Below are 13,338 nucleotides of genomic sequence, written 5' to 3'. Positions count from 1 at the left end.
CTGGCTCCTCCCTTTGGGATCCCATATCCAGGACTTTCCCTTATCCTAAGAGACAAAGCAGCTCAAAAAAATTATTTATTTATTTGAGAGAGAGAGAGCATGAGAGGGGAGAGGCCTGAGGGAAAAGCAGACTCCCTGCTGAGCAGGGAGCCCAATGTGGGACTTGATTTGGGGACTCCAGGAGCATGACCTGAGCCAAGGGCAGTTGCTTAACTAACTAAGCCACCCAGGCACCCCAAAACAGCTCAAGTTTTTCTCATCCTTCCTTTTCTAGAGGTTTCCAACCTCATCAGGGAAAAGCCAAATGAAGTCAGCGTCCTGCAGAATATTGGCTCTGGGGGTGATCAATGGTGAACCCTGTTTTTGTGCTGGGGGGACTCGATAAAGGGTTTCCTGGGAGGAATCTGATCACTTGGTGTAGTAGATCCTGGAGGGACCATAGGGGAGGGGGCTGGTGGAAGTCAGCCCCCATGCAGGTGATCCTGAGCAGAGAAGGACCAGAAAAGGAGGAACAGAAATGGAGGGATGTTGGACGGGCATGAATTTCCTGTTTCCAGTCCTATTAACAGGACCCAGCCTTCCTTCCACTTACCAGCTCTGGGGCTCAAGACAGCATGGGCTAGTAACTGCAAGAATCACCTGGGCAGAGGTGGGACCCTTGGAGTGGTTGAGACCACCTATCAGGGGACAGGAAGGCTCTAGACAGAAATGTGAGAAAACATGGAAAGAGAAAAAACCCATCCCAGACTGAAAGAGTGAAAATCAATTCAAATGCAGAAAGAAAAAAAAATCTTGAAGTTATTCAGGCTTGGTAGGAAGACAGTTACAAAGCTGAATGGAAACGTTATTTATCCAAAGGTCTTACAAAAGCTCTAAATGCCATAAGGACTCCCTCTTTGAGTGATCACTACTTTCTTGCCAACAATGTCCCAAGACTGGCCTTGTTATTCCATCTAATTACTGGGGCCACCCATGCCTAAACCTCACCTCAGGACAACACCCAATCCTTGGTTAACACCTTCTGTGAACAAAGAGCCCAAGTCTGAGGAGGGAAGCACATCCTATGAGGTCCCAGACACCCCTGACCAGCATCATTGACTTAGGATATCACCAGACCCTTCTGTAGGCTCCTCCCACTCTGCACTGGGGGCTGATAAAATGTTGGCTTTCTGGGGGCTCTCCATCCACTGACTCTCCAGGAGACACTGACTCCTGGAGAGTCTCAGGTGGGGCGGTGGTCCCGAGGGGGTTGGTGCTGTCCGTGGTGCTGAAACAGGGTCATGCTTTGAGCTCAGGTACCTCCCAGCTCAGCAGCAGGGAGGACCCAAATGCTTATGACTGGATTTGGGGCCAGGAGGGGAAAAGGATGGGGATGGATGGAGCCAGAGAAACAATCAGGAGTGGGAAGTGCTGGCCTCCTCTCTCTTCACCTGCCACCTCTCCTGTTCATTCTCAGGCATTGTTCCTCCTGTGGATGATGACTGCCTGTCCCTTCTATGTGAGCCTTCTTGCTAAGGTCCTCTGCTTACTGGCCTCTTGTACTGCTCTTTTATTTTTTTTAAGATTTTATTTATTTTTTTGACAGACAGAGATCACAAGTAGGCAGAGGCAGGCAGAGAGAAAGCGGGGAAGAAGGCTCCCTTCTGAACAGAAAGCCCGATGCGGGGCTCAATCCCAGGACCCTGGGACCATGACCTGAATGGGAGGCAGAGGCTTTAAACCACTGAGCCGCCCAGGCGCCCCTGTACTCCTCCTTTAAATAGCTTGCTTCATATCACACACACACACACACACACACACACACACACACACTTCTGAAAGTGAGGAGGCTAGTCTTCACATTTGACAAAAGAGAAAATTTAAGGTCAGGGTCAGGAATATTAGACAGTATGCCTGGATCCCGTTCTCCCTTTCTGTTCTCCTGCTCCAGTGCCTCTGGGCAGGAGAAGATATCTCAAGTCTGATGGAGAAGGTATTTCTTGGACATGCATTTCTGGCTGCAATTGATCCCCTTTGCTGGGGGCGCTGGGCCTGCCTGATTGTTAAAAGGGCTCCCTTCCAACCGGGAGAAAAATGTCCCTACCTAGCTGCCTTCTGTCTCTCAGGATTTGGGAAATGATGGGTCTGAGTGTCTTTCCTCTGTTGGATGGGAGGACTGAGATGCTCTCCTTCTGTGTTAGTCCCCTAGCTCTAGGGGCTTAAACCAACTCACTTTCTTCTTACTGCATTCCAGAATTCTCCTTTGTTTCTTGCACCATTTACAGGGTTTCTAGTTGCAAGTAGAGGGAGGAGCAGGGAACAATGTGTTGATGACAACTTGTTTCGATTGAAAGTCTAACCATCAATTTTTTTTTCCTTTAAAAAATTTTTATTTATTTATTTATTTTTTTAAGTTTATTATTTTTTTATTTTTTAAATTTTATTTTATTTTTTCAGTGTTCATTGGGTATGGTACCCAATGCTCCATGCAATACGTGCCCTCCTTAATACCCACCATCAGGCTGATCTAACCCCCCATCCCCTCCCCTCCAAAATCCTCAGTCTGTTTCTCAGAGCCCACAGTCTCTCATGGTCCATCTAACAATCAACTTTTTATGTTTTCAACAGATGGTTGGCTCATGTCACCCAGCCTGACATTATCATAAACGGAAGTCTGACAGCTGTCCCTCTTGGATGCAGGGAAGGGAGAGTTAGGTCCCAAACATTTTTTTTTTTACACTACACCAGAACCTCCCATTTGTTTTTAGGAGTCATTTTATGATCTTATGGCCTTATACTTTATCCCTGTCATGGTTTTGGTGCTACTGGTGCAGGTAGGGCTGTTTTTATTTAAGTTGATTTTTAAATAAAATATTGGGCTTTTGAGGAGGAAGATTATAACTTCCTGCTTGCCTCCACCAACCATCTCAAACCTGACATCTATTTTCAAGTTTATTTTGAAGGATAAGAGGGTGCCAGACAGATGAAGATCTGGTGACGGGTCTTCCTGGAAAAAGGATGTGGATGCACAAAGATGGTGAGGAATTCACAAGCATGGGAGCACTTAGAGAATGGCGTGAGGGAATGATGGGTCGGGATATGGAGATGCAGAAGTAGACTGGGTAAAGTTGAAAACAGCCTGGAATAGAGGTTAGAAAACTATACACTGGGGTTGTCTGCTTTTGCAAATAAAATTTTGTTGGAACACAGCCACATTAGTTCATTTGTGGAATGGCTATGGCTACATTTGCACTACAAACACAGAGTTGAATAGTTACTAGGGTCCTTACAGCTTACAAACCCTAAAATACTTGCTATCTGGCCCTCTAAAAAAAAAAAATTCTGACCCTTGACCTGGAACGTCAAATTAGAAGCTTTAAATTAAGCTTCTAAAGCTTAAATTAAATTAAACTAAGCTTTAAATTAGTCGTTGGGGCTGAGGAGATAGAGAAGTATTTTGACTGTGGTCAGCCCTGAGTTTTAGGAAATTCTCTAAATGTTAATATGTGATTTTGCTTCTAACAAGACTAGTAGGAGGCAGGCGGGATGGAAAGGGAAGATTCAGGAAGGGAGAGGGGTGATGCTGGAGGCCAAGTCAGGAAAGGGACCCATGGGGAGGGTTTTGTTTTTCTGATAAATATTCAATAATATTTATCATTAAATAATACATCTGGATCTACAGTTTATTTTTTCCAGCTTTATTGAGATATAGTTGACACATAACATTATGTGAGTTAAATTATACAATGTAATGGTTTGCTATATGTATATATTACAAAATGATTACAACATGGAAGGGTTTTGAAAGTGAGACTGACACATTGCTGATATGGTGTCCCAGACAGAAAACACTCAGTCTCTAGGTGAAATGTCACCAACACCTTTCTGTTCAAGGGGGAAGGAACTAGTGGGCACCAAACTCTCACAGTGCATCAGAGCTTCTGCTGGGTTTTTTCTATATGCACTTTTATATACTCCTCGTGGCAACACTGTGAGGTGGGACTTCTTACATCCATTTTGCAAAGCAGGAAATCGAGTCATGGAGGGGTAAAATGGTTTGCCTGATGTCATACTGTTGATAAATGAAAGCATGGATTCCACCCCAGGCCTCTCTGCTTGTAAAGCCTTAGTTTCAATATAGCAGGAAACTCACATTCAGGAGTTTGTAAATCCATTGCCTATGGGGTTGTTAACTCTCCAAGAATCAGGCTTTAGTCCCCCTTCCTGGAGGGTATGGATGCTCTCTCCAAGACTGATGGGCCAGATGGTTCCTCATTGGGTCATGATCTCTGAGTATTCTGCATAGGTGTCCTTCTCCATTCTGTGAAAGCTGACAGAGGCATAATGCAGGTCCTGCTCCATTTCTGAGGTGGGGGGCACTCCTGCAGAGCTTGTGGGGTCAGCAGGGAGGTCTGACTTGGACTCCTCCTGGTAATCCTGTTTAGAGAGCAAAGAAGGGGTCAGAGGAAGGTGTGGGGGGGTCTGAGGTCGGGTGAGGAGAAGGCAGAGAGGGTCCATGAAGTGAATTTGATTCTGACTGGACATTGTTTTTTCTTCCAATCTTTTATCGAACATTTCTTTTTTTTAATTCTTTTTTTTTAATTTTCAGCATAACAGTATTCATTGTTTTTGCACCACACCCAGTGCTCCATGCAATCCGTGCCCTCTCTAATACCCACCACCTGGTTCCCCCAACCCCCATCCCCCGCCACTTCAAACCTCTCAGATTGTTTTTCAGAGTCCATAGTCTCTCATGGTTCACCTCCCCTTCCAATTTCCCCCAACTCCCTTCTCCTCTCTAACTCCCCTTGTCCTCCATGCTATTTGTTATTATCGAACATTTCTTATGTGACACATCTAACGCTATTGGTTGTTTTCAAATTTTACTAAACAGTCACTCAGACCTGTGTGGAAAAGACTATTATTTTACAGAAAGAGAAACCAGTTCTCAGAGAGGTTACACATCTGTTGATCATGAACTCAACCCCAGTCTCTCCGGCACAGGATACATGGGAGGGTGTTTACGAAAAGCTCACTTTTCTTCTGGGTGTGTCTTCCTCATTTTCACACTGCTACAACATTCACAACACCTCTGACACCAGATGTGTGGGGTTTTCACCACGCCAAACAATTCTCCAACACCAGCTGGGTGGCCTACAGTTCAACTCAATTCTGATGCTCTCTACCCAGAGATAACACCAAATCCAGAGATTAAAGGCTAAGACTTACAAGGATCCCCCACCCCCACTTCACCTGCTTAGAGGTCCAGGTTGTCCCCTATGTCTGTCACCTGACAGCTCTGACCAACTGGTTATAAATTAGCAATTGTCACGCGCCCCACCTCAGGTTCCATTAATTTTCTGGTGTGGCTCACAGAACTCAGGAAAGCAGTTTACTTACTGTTTACCAGCTTATTATAAAAGAATGTGATAAAAGATACAACACGGATGAACAACTAAGTGAAAAGAAGCCCAAGGTGAGGTGTGGGTAGAGAGTGGAGGCTTCCATACCCTCTCCAAATACATTCCTGTCATCTCCATGTGTTCACCAACTTGGGAGTTCCTTGAACCCCATTTGTATGGAGACTTGGATTTGTATGGATTTGTATGGAGACTTCATCATGTAAACATGTAAACTTCATCATGTAAACACTAATTCCATTTCCAGCCTCTCTCCCCTCTCTGGAGAATGGGGGAGGGGCAGGGATGAAAATTCCAAGCCTCTAACCATGGGGTGGTTTTTCTGGTGACCAGTCCAAACAGGAGCTCACCCAGAGTCACCTTGTTAGTACAAAAGATGCTCCTATCACACAGAAAGTTCCAGGGGATTTTAAAGTATGACCATTTTCAGCTACAGACTAGTTTCTCTCTAGATTCATGGTAATATTTTTCAAGAGTATTTCCACTTCCCATCTTCCCATTTTCTCTTGAACTCAAACCAGTCAAGTAAACTTCCTCTCCCAGGAAACCAAATCTGCCTTTGACAAGATCAGCTGTGACACCATTTGCTAAATTTAAGGTTCATTTCTGAGAACCTATCTTGCTAGACTTACTAGCATTTGAAACAAATAAACATTCTCTTCTCCCTGAAGCTTCATCTCCCTTTGGCTGTCAGGACCCAACCCTACACTCTCCTGGTCATTTCTTTTTTCTCAGTGGTTTTCTTGTCATCTCCACCTTGTATCTCTGTCTCTCCCACTTACTTATACTACTCAGGGTAATCACACTGGAGTCCTCTTTGGGATCTATGAACGTGTATGCACATCCATAACATCTATGACATCTGTAGAGTTATCACTGGCATCTATCACACCCATTAAGTAGAGGCAGTGAACTATCTTTGCTCATATTCCACATACGCTCTCTCACTCCGTTAGCAAATCCTGATTCATCATTGTTACGCAGGACTAAGTCCATCTTACGGACTGAACTGTGTCCATATGTTGAATTTGTAAGTTGAAGCTCTAACACCTCATGTGACTATATTTGGAGATGAGATCTTTAAAGAGGTAATTAAGTTTTAACAAGGACATTAGGGTAGGCCCCAAAATGACTTATGTCCTTATAAGAAGAACAGACAGTGGAGATTTGTGTACACAGAGAAGAGGCCAGGTGAGGATACAGAGAGGAAGCAGACCATCTGCAAGCCAAGGGGAGAGTTTTCAGAAGAAGACACCCTGCAGGTACCTTCATCTCAGACTTCCAGCCTTTGCAACTGTTTCTGAAAATGTTTCTGTAGTTTAATCCATTCCATCTATGGTATCTTGTTATGGGAGCCCTAGCAAACTGACACAGTCTGCTTTCCCTCCACACCCAGCGTGGAGCCCAGCATGGGGCTTGAACTCATGATCCTGAGATCAAGACCCGAGCCAAGATCAAGAGTCTGATGTTTAACTGACTGAGCCACACAGGCGGCCTCTTAGCCAGAGTTTTAAATGAATAAATGTCAGTCAGAGCTCAGAGATGAGCAGCAGGGCTAGGGCAGGATGACACAGACACACGAGAAGGAGCTCACAGCCCAGCAATGATTCTGAGATGCAAAGAGCTCACTCCGCTTGAAGCGAGTGAGCAGGCCAGTGATGAAGGCCAGTGTCGGGGGTTAAAGCACTGATGGTCACTCTGGTGACTCTGGGTTTCCTGCCCCAAATGCCAGACCCTGTTGTTTGGGCACCCGACTTTCAGCAGGGTGGAGGAGCCATGCTTTTCAGACCTGGGCCTGTGGGACGAGGATCTTCACGGAGGAGAGATGGGAGGGCTGTAGCAGGGTAAGTACTAAGAGGGTAGCTCAGCCCGAAGGGAATGGTTGCATTACTCTAATGAGAAGAGCACAGATGTGCTCTGCTGCATTCTTGGTGCAGGGAGAGCAAGGCTGGGGCAGCATAGGGTTGGGTCTCTGGCGGGGTGTCAGGGACACAAGTGCCATCAGGGAGGTGGATAGCCAGCAGGAAAAATATATTTAGGAGTGCATTCACAACGTGTTTCTGAGGCTTTAGCATCTGGGGCCTTGCTGACCTTAGAGGAACTGTCCCTGCCAGAACAAGTCAATCTCTAGAGATGGAGGAGGACTGCCGGCAAGCCTGCCTTTCACGTGCAAACCAATCCATCCAAAGTTGACATTCTGGGCCCCTGTTCCTCAGCCTAATCACCCCTAGGCCAGGCACCAAACAACTATGGACACCCAACACCCCAGAATCTGCTGAAATGATTCAAACTAGCCAATCCTGAATCTGCTTACCCCGTCTCACCATACCTTTCCTGTGGAAACCAAAATAAAGGCCCTCCCCATGACTCCCTTTGCCCCCTCTGCCTCCTGACCCACCCTAGCCCTGCCCCATGTGGTCCTGTGTGGAGGGGTGTGCCTCTCCTCCTGGGAACTGTGAGTAACAGAGTGCCTTTTCAGGGGTAGTCAGCTCCTGATCTGTTGGCCTCAGATGCCTGAAGGATAAAACCTACATTTTCAAACAAGCAGGAAGGTAATGAGCTCATTTCTGGGCATGCTAAATGGAGCATGGCTGTGGGCCACCCCAGGAGATGGGGAAGAGAGTCTGCATGCCAGGATGCCCATGTCACTCACCAGGGGAGCTGGCTCTACAACCGGGGGGCTGCCGTCCATGCCCACTGCTCTCCGGGATGCTGTCTTCCTGCAGCTCTTCACTCTGATGGAGACACCGGGGTCTCTGACATGGGGTCACTCTTCTGAGGCAGGTGGAGGGTGGGGCAAGCCCAGGAGCCTTCATATCAAGGCTTTGTAACAAGGTCCCTGTGTTCCTAGACTGCTGGGACTGAGCTGGGAACACACTCGTACCTGGCACCCTTTGCCTTTGTTCCAGGACCTCACAACCCCTGCAAGTCCCACTTCTCCCCCTTCCCCCATACCCACCCAGCTCACCCAAAGAAGATAAGGCAGAGGCAGAGAACAAGCAGCATGGTGATACCAGCTCCCGAAACGGCACCTAGAATCACTCCTGACCAGATCCCCAGTTTCCCTGTAGGCAGAGACACTTGGGGTGAACTCCAGTCTTAATGAGCATGGGCACTCCAGAGAGAGGGAGATAGACATAAGCACAGAGCTCTGTGGGATGGAGAAAGTCCCTCCTTCCTTCCAGGGAGGGTGTCTCCACTGGCCCTATCACTCAGGGTCAAAGGTGGTCTTCCGTGCTTCCAGAAGCAGGGGGAGGCAGAGGAATTCTCAGACCTTCGGGTCTCCTCGTCCTTCCTGGCTATGCCTCCTGGGACCCCAACACCCAGAGTGAGGGATGTATCTCTGGGCATCACCTATCAGCCATCTGGTGGGCACCGAAAGAGTTCTAATGGGGCTCCCTGTTCGGGGAGGGAGGCAGATGTCATTACCATACCGGTGGGGTAAGGCTGGGCTCAGAGAGCTGAGGAATGACAGTCAGGCAGTAAAACTACTCTGCATGACACTAGATGGATACTATAGTGACTAGATGTCATTAAAAATTATCCAATCCATAGAAAGTACAACAGCAGGAATGAACCCTGATGTCAACTATGGACTGTTAAGTGATAAATGCATGCCCATGTAGGTTTTATTGTAACAAAAGTACCCTCTGGCGGGGGTTGACAGTGAAGACGCTATGCATGTAAAAGCAGGGCTTTAGGGGAAATCTCTCTACCTTCAACTCAATTTTGCCAAGAACCTAAAATTTCCTTTCTAAAAATAAAGTTACTGAAAATGCTTTAGTCCTTCAGAGACCAGAGGAAGATAAAAAGCATATTCAGGGTGGTGGGGAGAAAACTGCAGGTCACCTAGCAAGACTAGAGTAAAAGGGTATGAGAGAGAGGGCTGAGGGGACTTCTCATTTCTAACCACAGCCCCCCATACACTCCCACCTGATGAGTCTCAAGTCCCACTCTGACTTAACCTGACAGAGACCCTGGACACCCAATGCCTCATGGACGGGAGGCTCCTTCCTACCTGGGCTGTGTCCCAGGCAGACACTAGTTGTTGGGTTCTGTGCGGCACCTGGGATGGAAAGAGGGCATTTCCCTCTTCAGTGAGGTGGGGGCATGTGAGATACATGTAGGTATCTTCTCCTCACCCCCAGAAACCACAGAAACACAGGAGGGACAGGGCTTGAGCCCTTCTAGGTCCCACACTCAGACAGAACTTCCAGTAAAACTAGAGGCTCCCCAAACTGACCTTCCTGCCCCTCACCCCTTCAGGCAATTGGGCATCCTTGCCCCACACTCACAGGTGACATTGAGCTGGACTGTCTTTTCCACGATCACACCAGCTGCAGGGAAGTACACTTGACAAGTGAGGTTGGTGCCATGGTCCTGAGGCCGTGGGGTGAGGGTGAGCACTGAGGAGAGGTGAGTCCTGGGACCCAGGGAGGTGAGGGCAGCTGACGTCCAGGAGAAGATGGGCGGTGTGCTCCTCTCACAGGCCCAGGGCACAGAGCAGGTCAGGTTCCTGGGGTGTCCAGACTCCAGGGTCCCCGGGATGAGGATGTCAGGTGTGTGGTTCAGAGCTGTGAGGAGATGGGGAGACACGGGAATCAGGAGGAGGGTCTGAGTGAGACTCTGAGAGAAGCCTCAGGCTTTGGTCCAGCTCCTGCTTCTGAACCTTGACATGTGTTACCTCTAACCCCTCCCAGGAAGGGGGGTCCCATCCCAGCTCTGACCCAGGACCCCCGTCCTTCCTCTGCAGCCTCTCCTGGGGTCTCCTCCTTACCTGTCACTTGCACAGAGAGCTGGTTCTGTGTGTAACTGTAGCTCACAGAAGACCCTCTCTCCACCCTGAAGAAGTATGTCCCCGAGTCCCTTCTCTGTGCACTTCTGATGTCCAGCGAGCAGTTGTAGGCCCGGGGATCCCCGAGGAGGTAGAATCGGCCCTGGGTCTCCTCCTGCACTTTACGACCTGGGTTGTTTGTGGCCACTGGAGCATGTTGGTGTGCACTGGCCCCTTCACGGAACCAGTAGCCATGAACAGGGGAAGACGAGGTCCAGTAGGATGGGGAGTAGGGGTAGGAGAAGCGGCAGGGCACAGAGACGCACAGGCCCTCCTGCACCTTCACCGTCTCCTGCACTTGCAGCCAGAATTCTGAGCCCTGAGTCAGGGACCCTGTGGAGAATTGAGGGTCAGCACCAGCCCTCGCCCACCTCGCCCCCTCCCCTCGGCCCACTCACCTGTCCACAGCAGGGGTAGAAGCAGCAGCAGCGGCAGCAGCATCTGTGAGATGGAGGGTGTGTGGCCTCCGGTGGGTGAAGGAGAAGAGGAAGGCAGTGGGAGGGAGGCTGAGGGGGACCCACGGGAAGCTGGGGAGGAGCACAGGGCCTCGTGGTTCACAGAAGAGGAACTACAGCTCCAGAGCTCACCCGTTCTCTACGCAGAGCCGGCCACACCCTTGGCTGGACACCAAGGAGATCCACTCGGGAAGGAGAGAGCAGGAGCAGACCCATGTCCTGCCTCTCATCTCGGCACTTCCCTCTGGCACCAGAGCCTGGACCAGGACCTCTGAGGACACGTGAGGCCTGGGACACAGTGAGTCTCCTGAGGTCTCTTCCACCCGAGGGGCTTGTCTGAGCAGCACTGTCTACACTGGGGAGCTAGTCAACTCCAGGCTAGACCTGGAGGGTCACAGCCTCATCTAGACCCTCAGGTGTTCTGTCCTGCAAGATGGAGGACTCTGTAGGTCTGTGTGAGCCTCTGGGGCAGAAGAAGAGATGGGATCCTGGGTGAAGAGAAGGCCGCGGCCATTCATATGTTCATTCATTCATTCTCCGTGAGCTTAGTGAACATCTGTGTTGGGGGAACTGGACACGAGACAGCTGGACCCAGCCTGGTCCATCCCGTGACGCGGTCCCCCCCCCCCCCCACCCAGGGAGCCACTTCCTCCGTAGACACACTGGATTTTCTCTTTGTCCCTGTGAGGTTCACAGCTGCAGACACCTGGTCTTTTTAAATGTGTCTGCTTGAACCATGGAACACTACCTCAAAAACTAACGATGTCCTGTATGGTGACTAACATCACATAATATAAACAAACAAACAAACAAACAAATAAATAAATGTGTCTGCAGACCTACTGGATATTTTCTAAATATACAGGGATGGGTCCTTTTTTCTTTCCCTTCTACTATGCTGATTCATGAAGTTTCAATGGCATCTCCAAAATGAGAACTATGTGGGATCTTCATGTAAATGTGAAGGGAGAAAAGTGTTCACGAGTCATGGGAAAAATATTTTCCATGAATGCTGTCTATACAGTGGTGCATGGACTGAAGCAGGTTTTCTAGTTCCTCATCACTTCCTGTGATGTAAAAAATCAGCTTCTCAAGGTGAAATGTGGCTTAAAACACATAAAATATTACTGCAGAAAACATAAGTGGAACAAATATACAGATACAATTAAAATTGCAGGTTCTGCCCACGTGATTTTCCATCTCTGTGGAGTACGCATCTGGCAAATCATTGATGTCTATCTACACAATATAATATGATATATAATTGCATCATACGGTTGTAAAATGTTGCAAACGCAGTGGTATCTAAAGTATGTTCCTTAAACATTACTAACATGGAGCCATTTTGCATCTCATCTGATAAATGAGGAATTGAGTCTCCAACAAGTGAAATCACACTTTATTCTAGGTTATTCAAAATGCACCATTGTGGCACATAACAGAAAACCCAAAATGATGAATTTACAGTTAAGGGAGGTATACAATTTTCATGGACTGGAAAGTTCTGTGAGTTCTCATGATGTTTCTTCAATGAACTTTGTACTTTTTGTAAGATAAAATGTACCTCCTAAAGTGTGCATCTCTAGGACTTATGACAAATGTATACCTCCACAATGGAGACAGAGAACAAAAATACCACTCCACATGGGTTTCTGGAACCTCAGCCCCAGGTAAACACTGATCTAGTCTCTGTCATGGTGAATTAGTTTGACCTATTTGAGAATTTCCTAGAGAAATGTACTCATTTGTATGTTCTGTATTCTCTCACTTAGCATACTGCTTTTGAAATGGACCCAAGTTGTGCTTGGGTTCATAACACATGATTACTAAGTATTATGCCATGATATGAGTGTACTATAACCTCTTATTTATTCACCTATTGACAGACAGTTGAGATTTTCAAGTTTTGACTATATGAAAGTGAAACTTCTTATGGACATATTTTCATTCTCTTGAGTATATACAAGTAGTATAATTGTGAAACTCACGTAAGATCATGTCAACCATACTTAGATTAAAAAACAGACATACGAAATGCTAAAGAAGAAAGAAGACCCTTTCTCAAAAGTGTAATTGTTGGGTCAAAGAGTAACTGCATGTTTCACACTAAGAGAAATTGCTAAACTACTCTCCCAAATGGATTGAACCTTTACCAATCCTTTCCACCGTGTTCCAGAATTCCAGTGGCTCAACACTCTTCTTAACACTTGATGTTGACAGCCTTTTAAATTTTAGCAATTTAAGCAGAAGGTAGTGTTTTCTCAGTGTGCTCTTAAGTTATTAATTTATTCTAATTTAGACATAATGATATTCACTTATCTCCTTCAATTCTGTGAAGTTTGATGGGTGTATGGAATTATGTAACCATAACCATGGTGAAGAGACTGCAGATTGCCATTCTCCAAAATGTTCTTTCCTCTTGTCCTTTGGTGGAAAGATCCTCCCTCCAACCTTAATCTTTGCAGAAATGCCGGTCTCTTCTCCATCCCTGTAGTTCTGTTGTTTACTGAATGTCACAGAAACAGAATCATACCAAAAGTAGCCTTCAAAGTCTGGCTTCATTCACTTGGCATGCTGCATTAGAGGGTTCCGCATGTTGCTGGGTGTGTATGCCCATAATTTGTTCCTGTGCTTGCTGCTGGTATGTCAC

General features: G+C 47.2%; 1 protein-coding gene across 2 annotated transcripts; it reads right to left on the bottom strand.

Annotated features, from left to right (window-relative positions):
* Positions 1–3,659: 3,659 nt before the first annotated feature.
* LOC116855904 (myeloid cell surface antigen CD33-like) lies at positions 3,660–10,769 on the bottom strand. 2 transcript variants are annotated; one of them, XM_032838978.1, is made up of 7 exons: positions 10,632–10,768; positions 10,177–10,566; positions 9,695–9,973; positions 9,418–9,465; positions 8,368–8,464; positions 8,053–8,134; positions 3,660–4,416 (listed from the first exon to the last, which is right to left on the bottom strand). In XM_032838978.1, exons 1-7 carry the CDS (start codon positions 10,672–10,674, stop codon positions 4,252–4,254), a joined length of 1,104 nt encoding a protein of 367 aa, XP_032694869.1. In that variant the 5' UTR covers positions 10,675–10,768; the 3' UTR covers positions 3,660–4,251. The 2 variants fall into 2 exon arrangements, with proteins under 2 accessions (XP_032694869.1, XP_032694870.1); XM_032838979.1 differs by lacking the exon at positions 9,418–9,465 and having other exon boundaries at positions 10,632–10,769.
* Positions 10,770–13,338: the final 2,569 nt, after the last annotated feature.

The sequence above is a fragment of the Lontra canadensis genome, unplaced genomic scaffold (assembly GCF_010015895.1).
Source record: "Lontra canadensis isolate GAN:19392208 unplaced genomic scaffold, GSC_riverotter_1.0 scaffold107, whole genome shotgun sequence".
NCBI lineage: Eukaryota > Metazoa > Chordata > Mammalia > Carnivora > Mustelidae > Lontra > Lontra canadensis.
This window is presented reverse-complemented; position numbering and strand designations above follow the sequence as displayed.

Bases quoted from the DNA above. Each gene is read 5' to 3' on its own strand.
- LOC116855904 (XM_032838978.1), bottom strand. From the start codon at position 10,674: ATGCTGCTGCCGCTGCTGCTGCTTCTACCCCTGCTGTGGACAG. The intron at 8,135-8,367 runs GTGAGCTGGGTG...TGTCTCCATCAG, and splicing joins CTCTGCCTTATCTTCTTTGG to AGTGAAGAGCTGCAGGAAGA. The intron at 4,417-8,052 runs GTGAGTGACATG...CTCTCTAAACAG, and splicing joins TTGTAGAGCCAGCTCCCCTG to GATTACCAGGAGGAGTCCAA.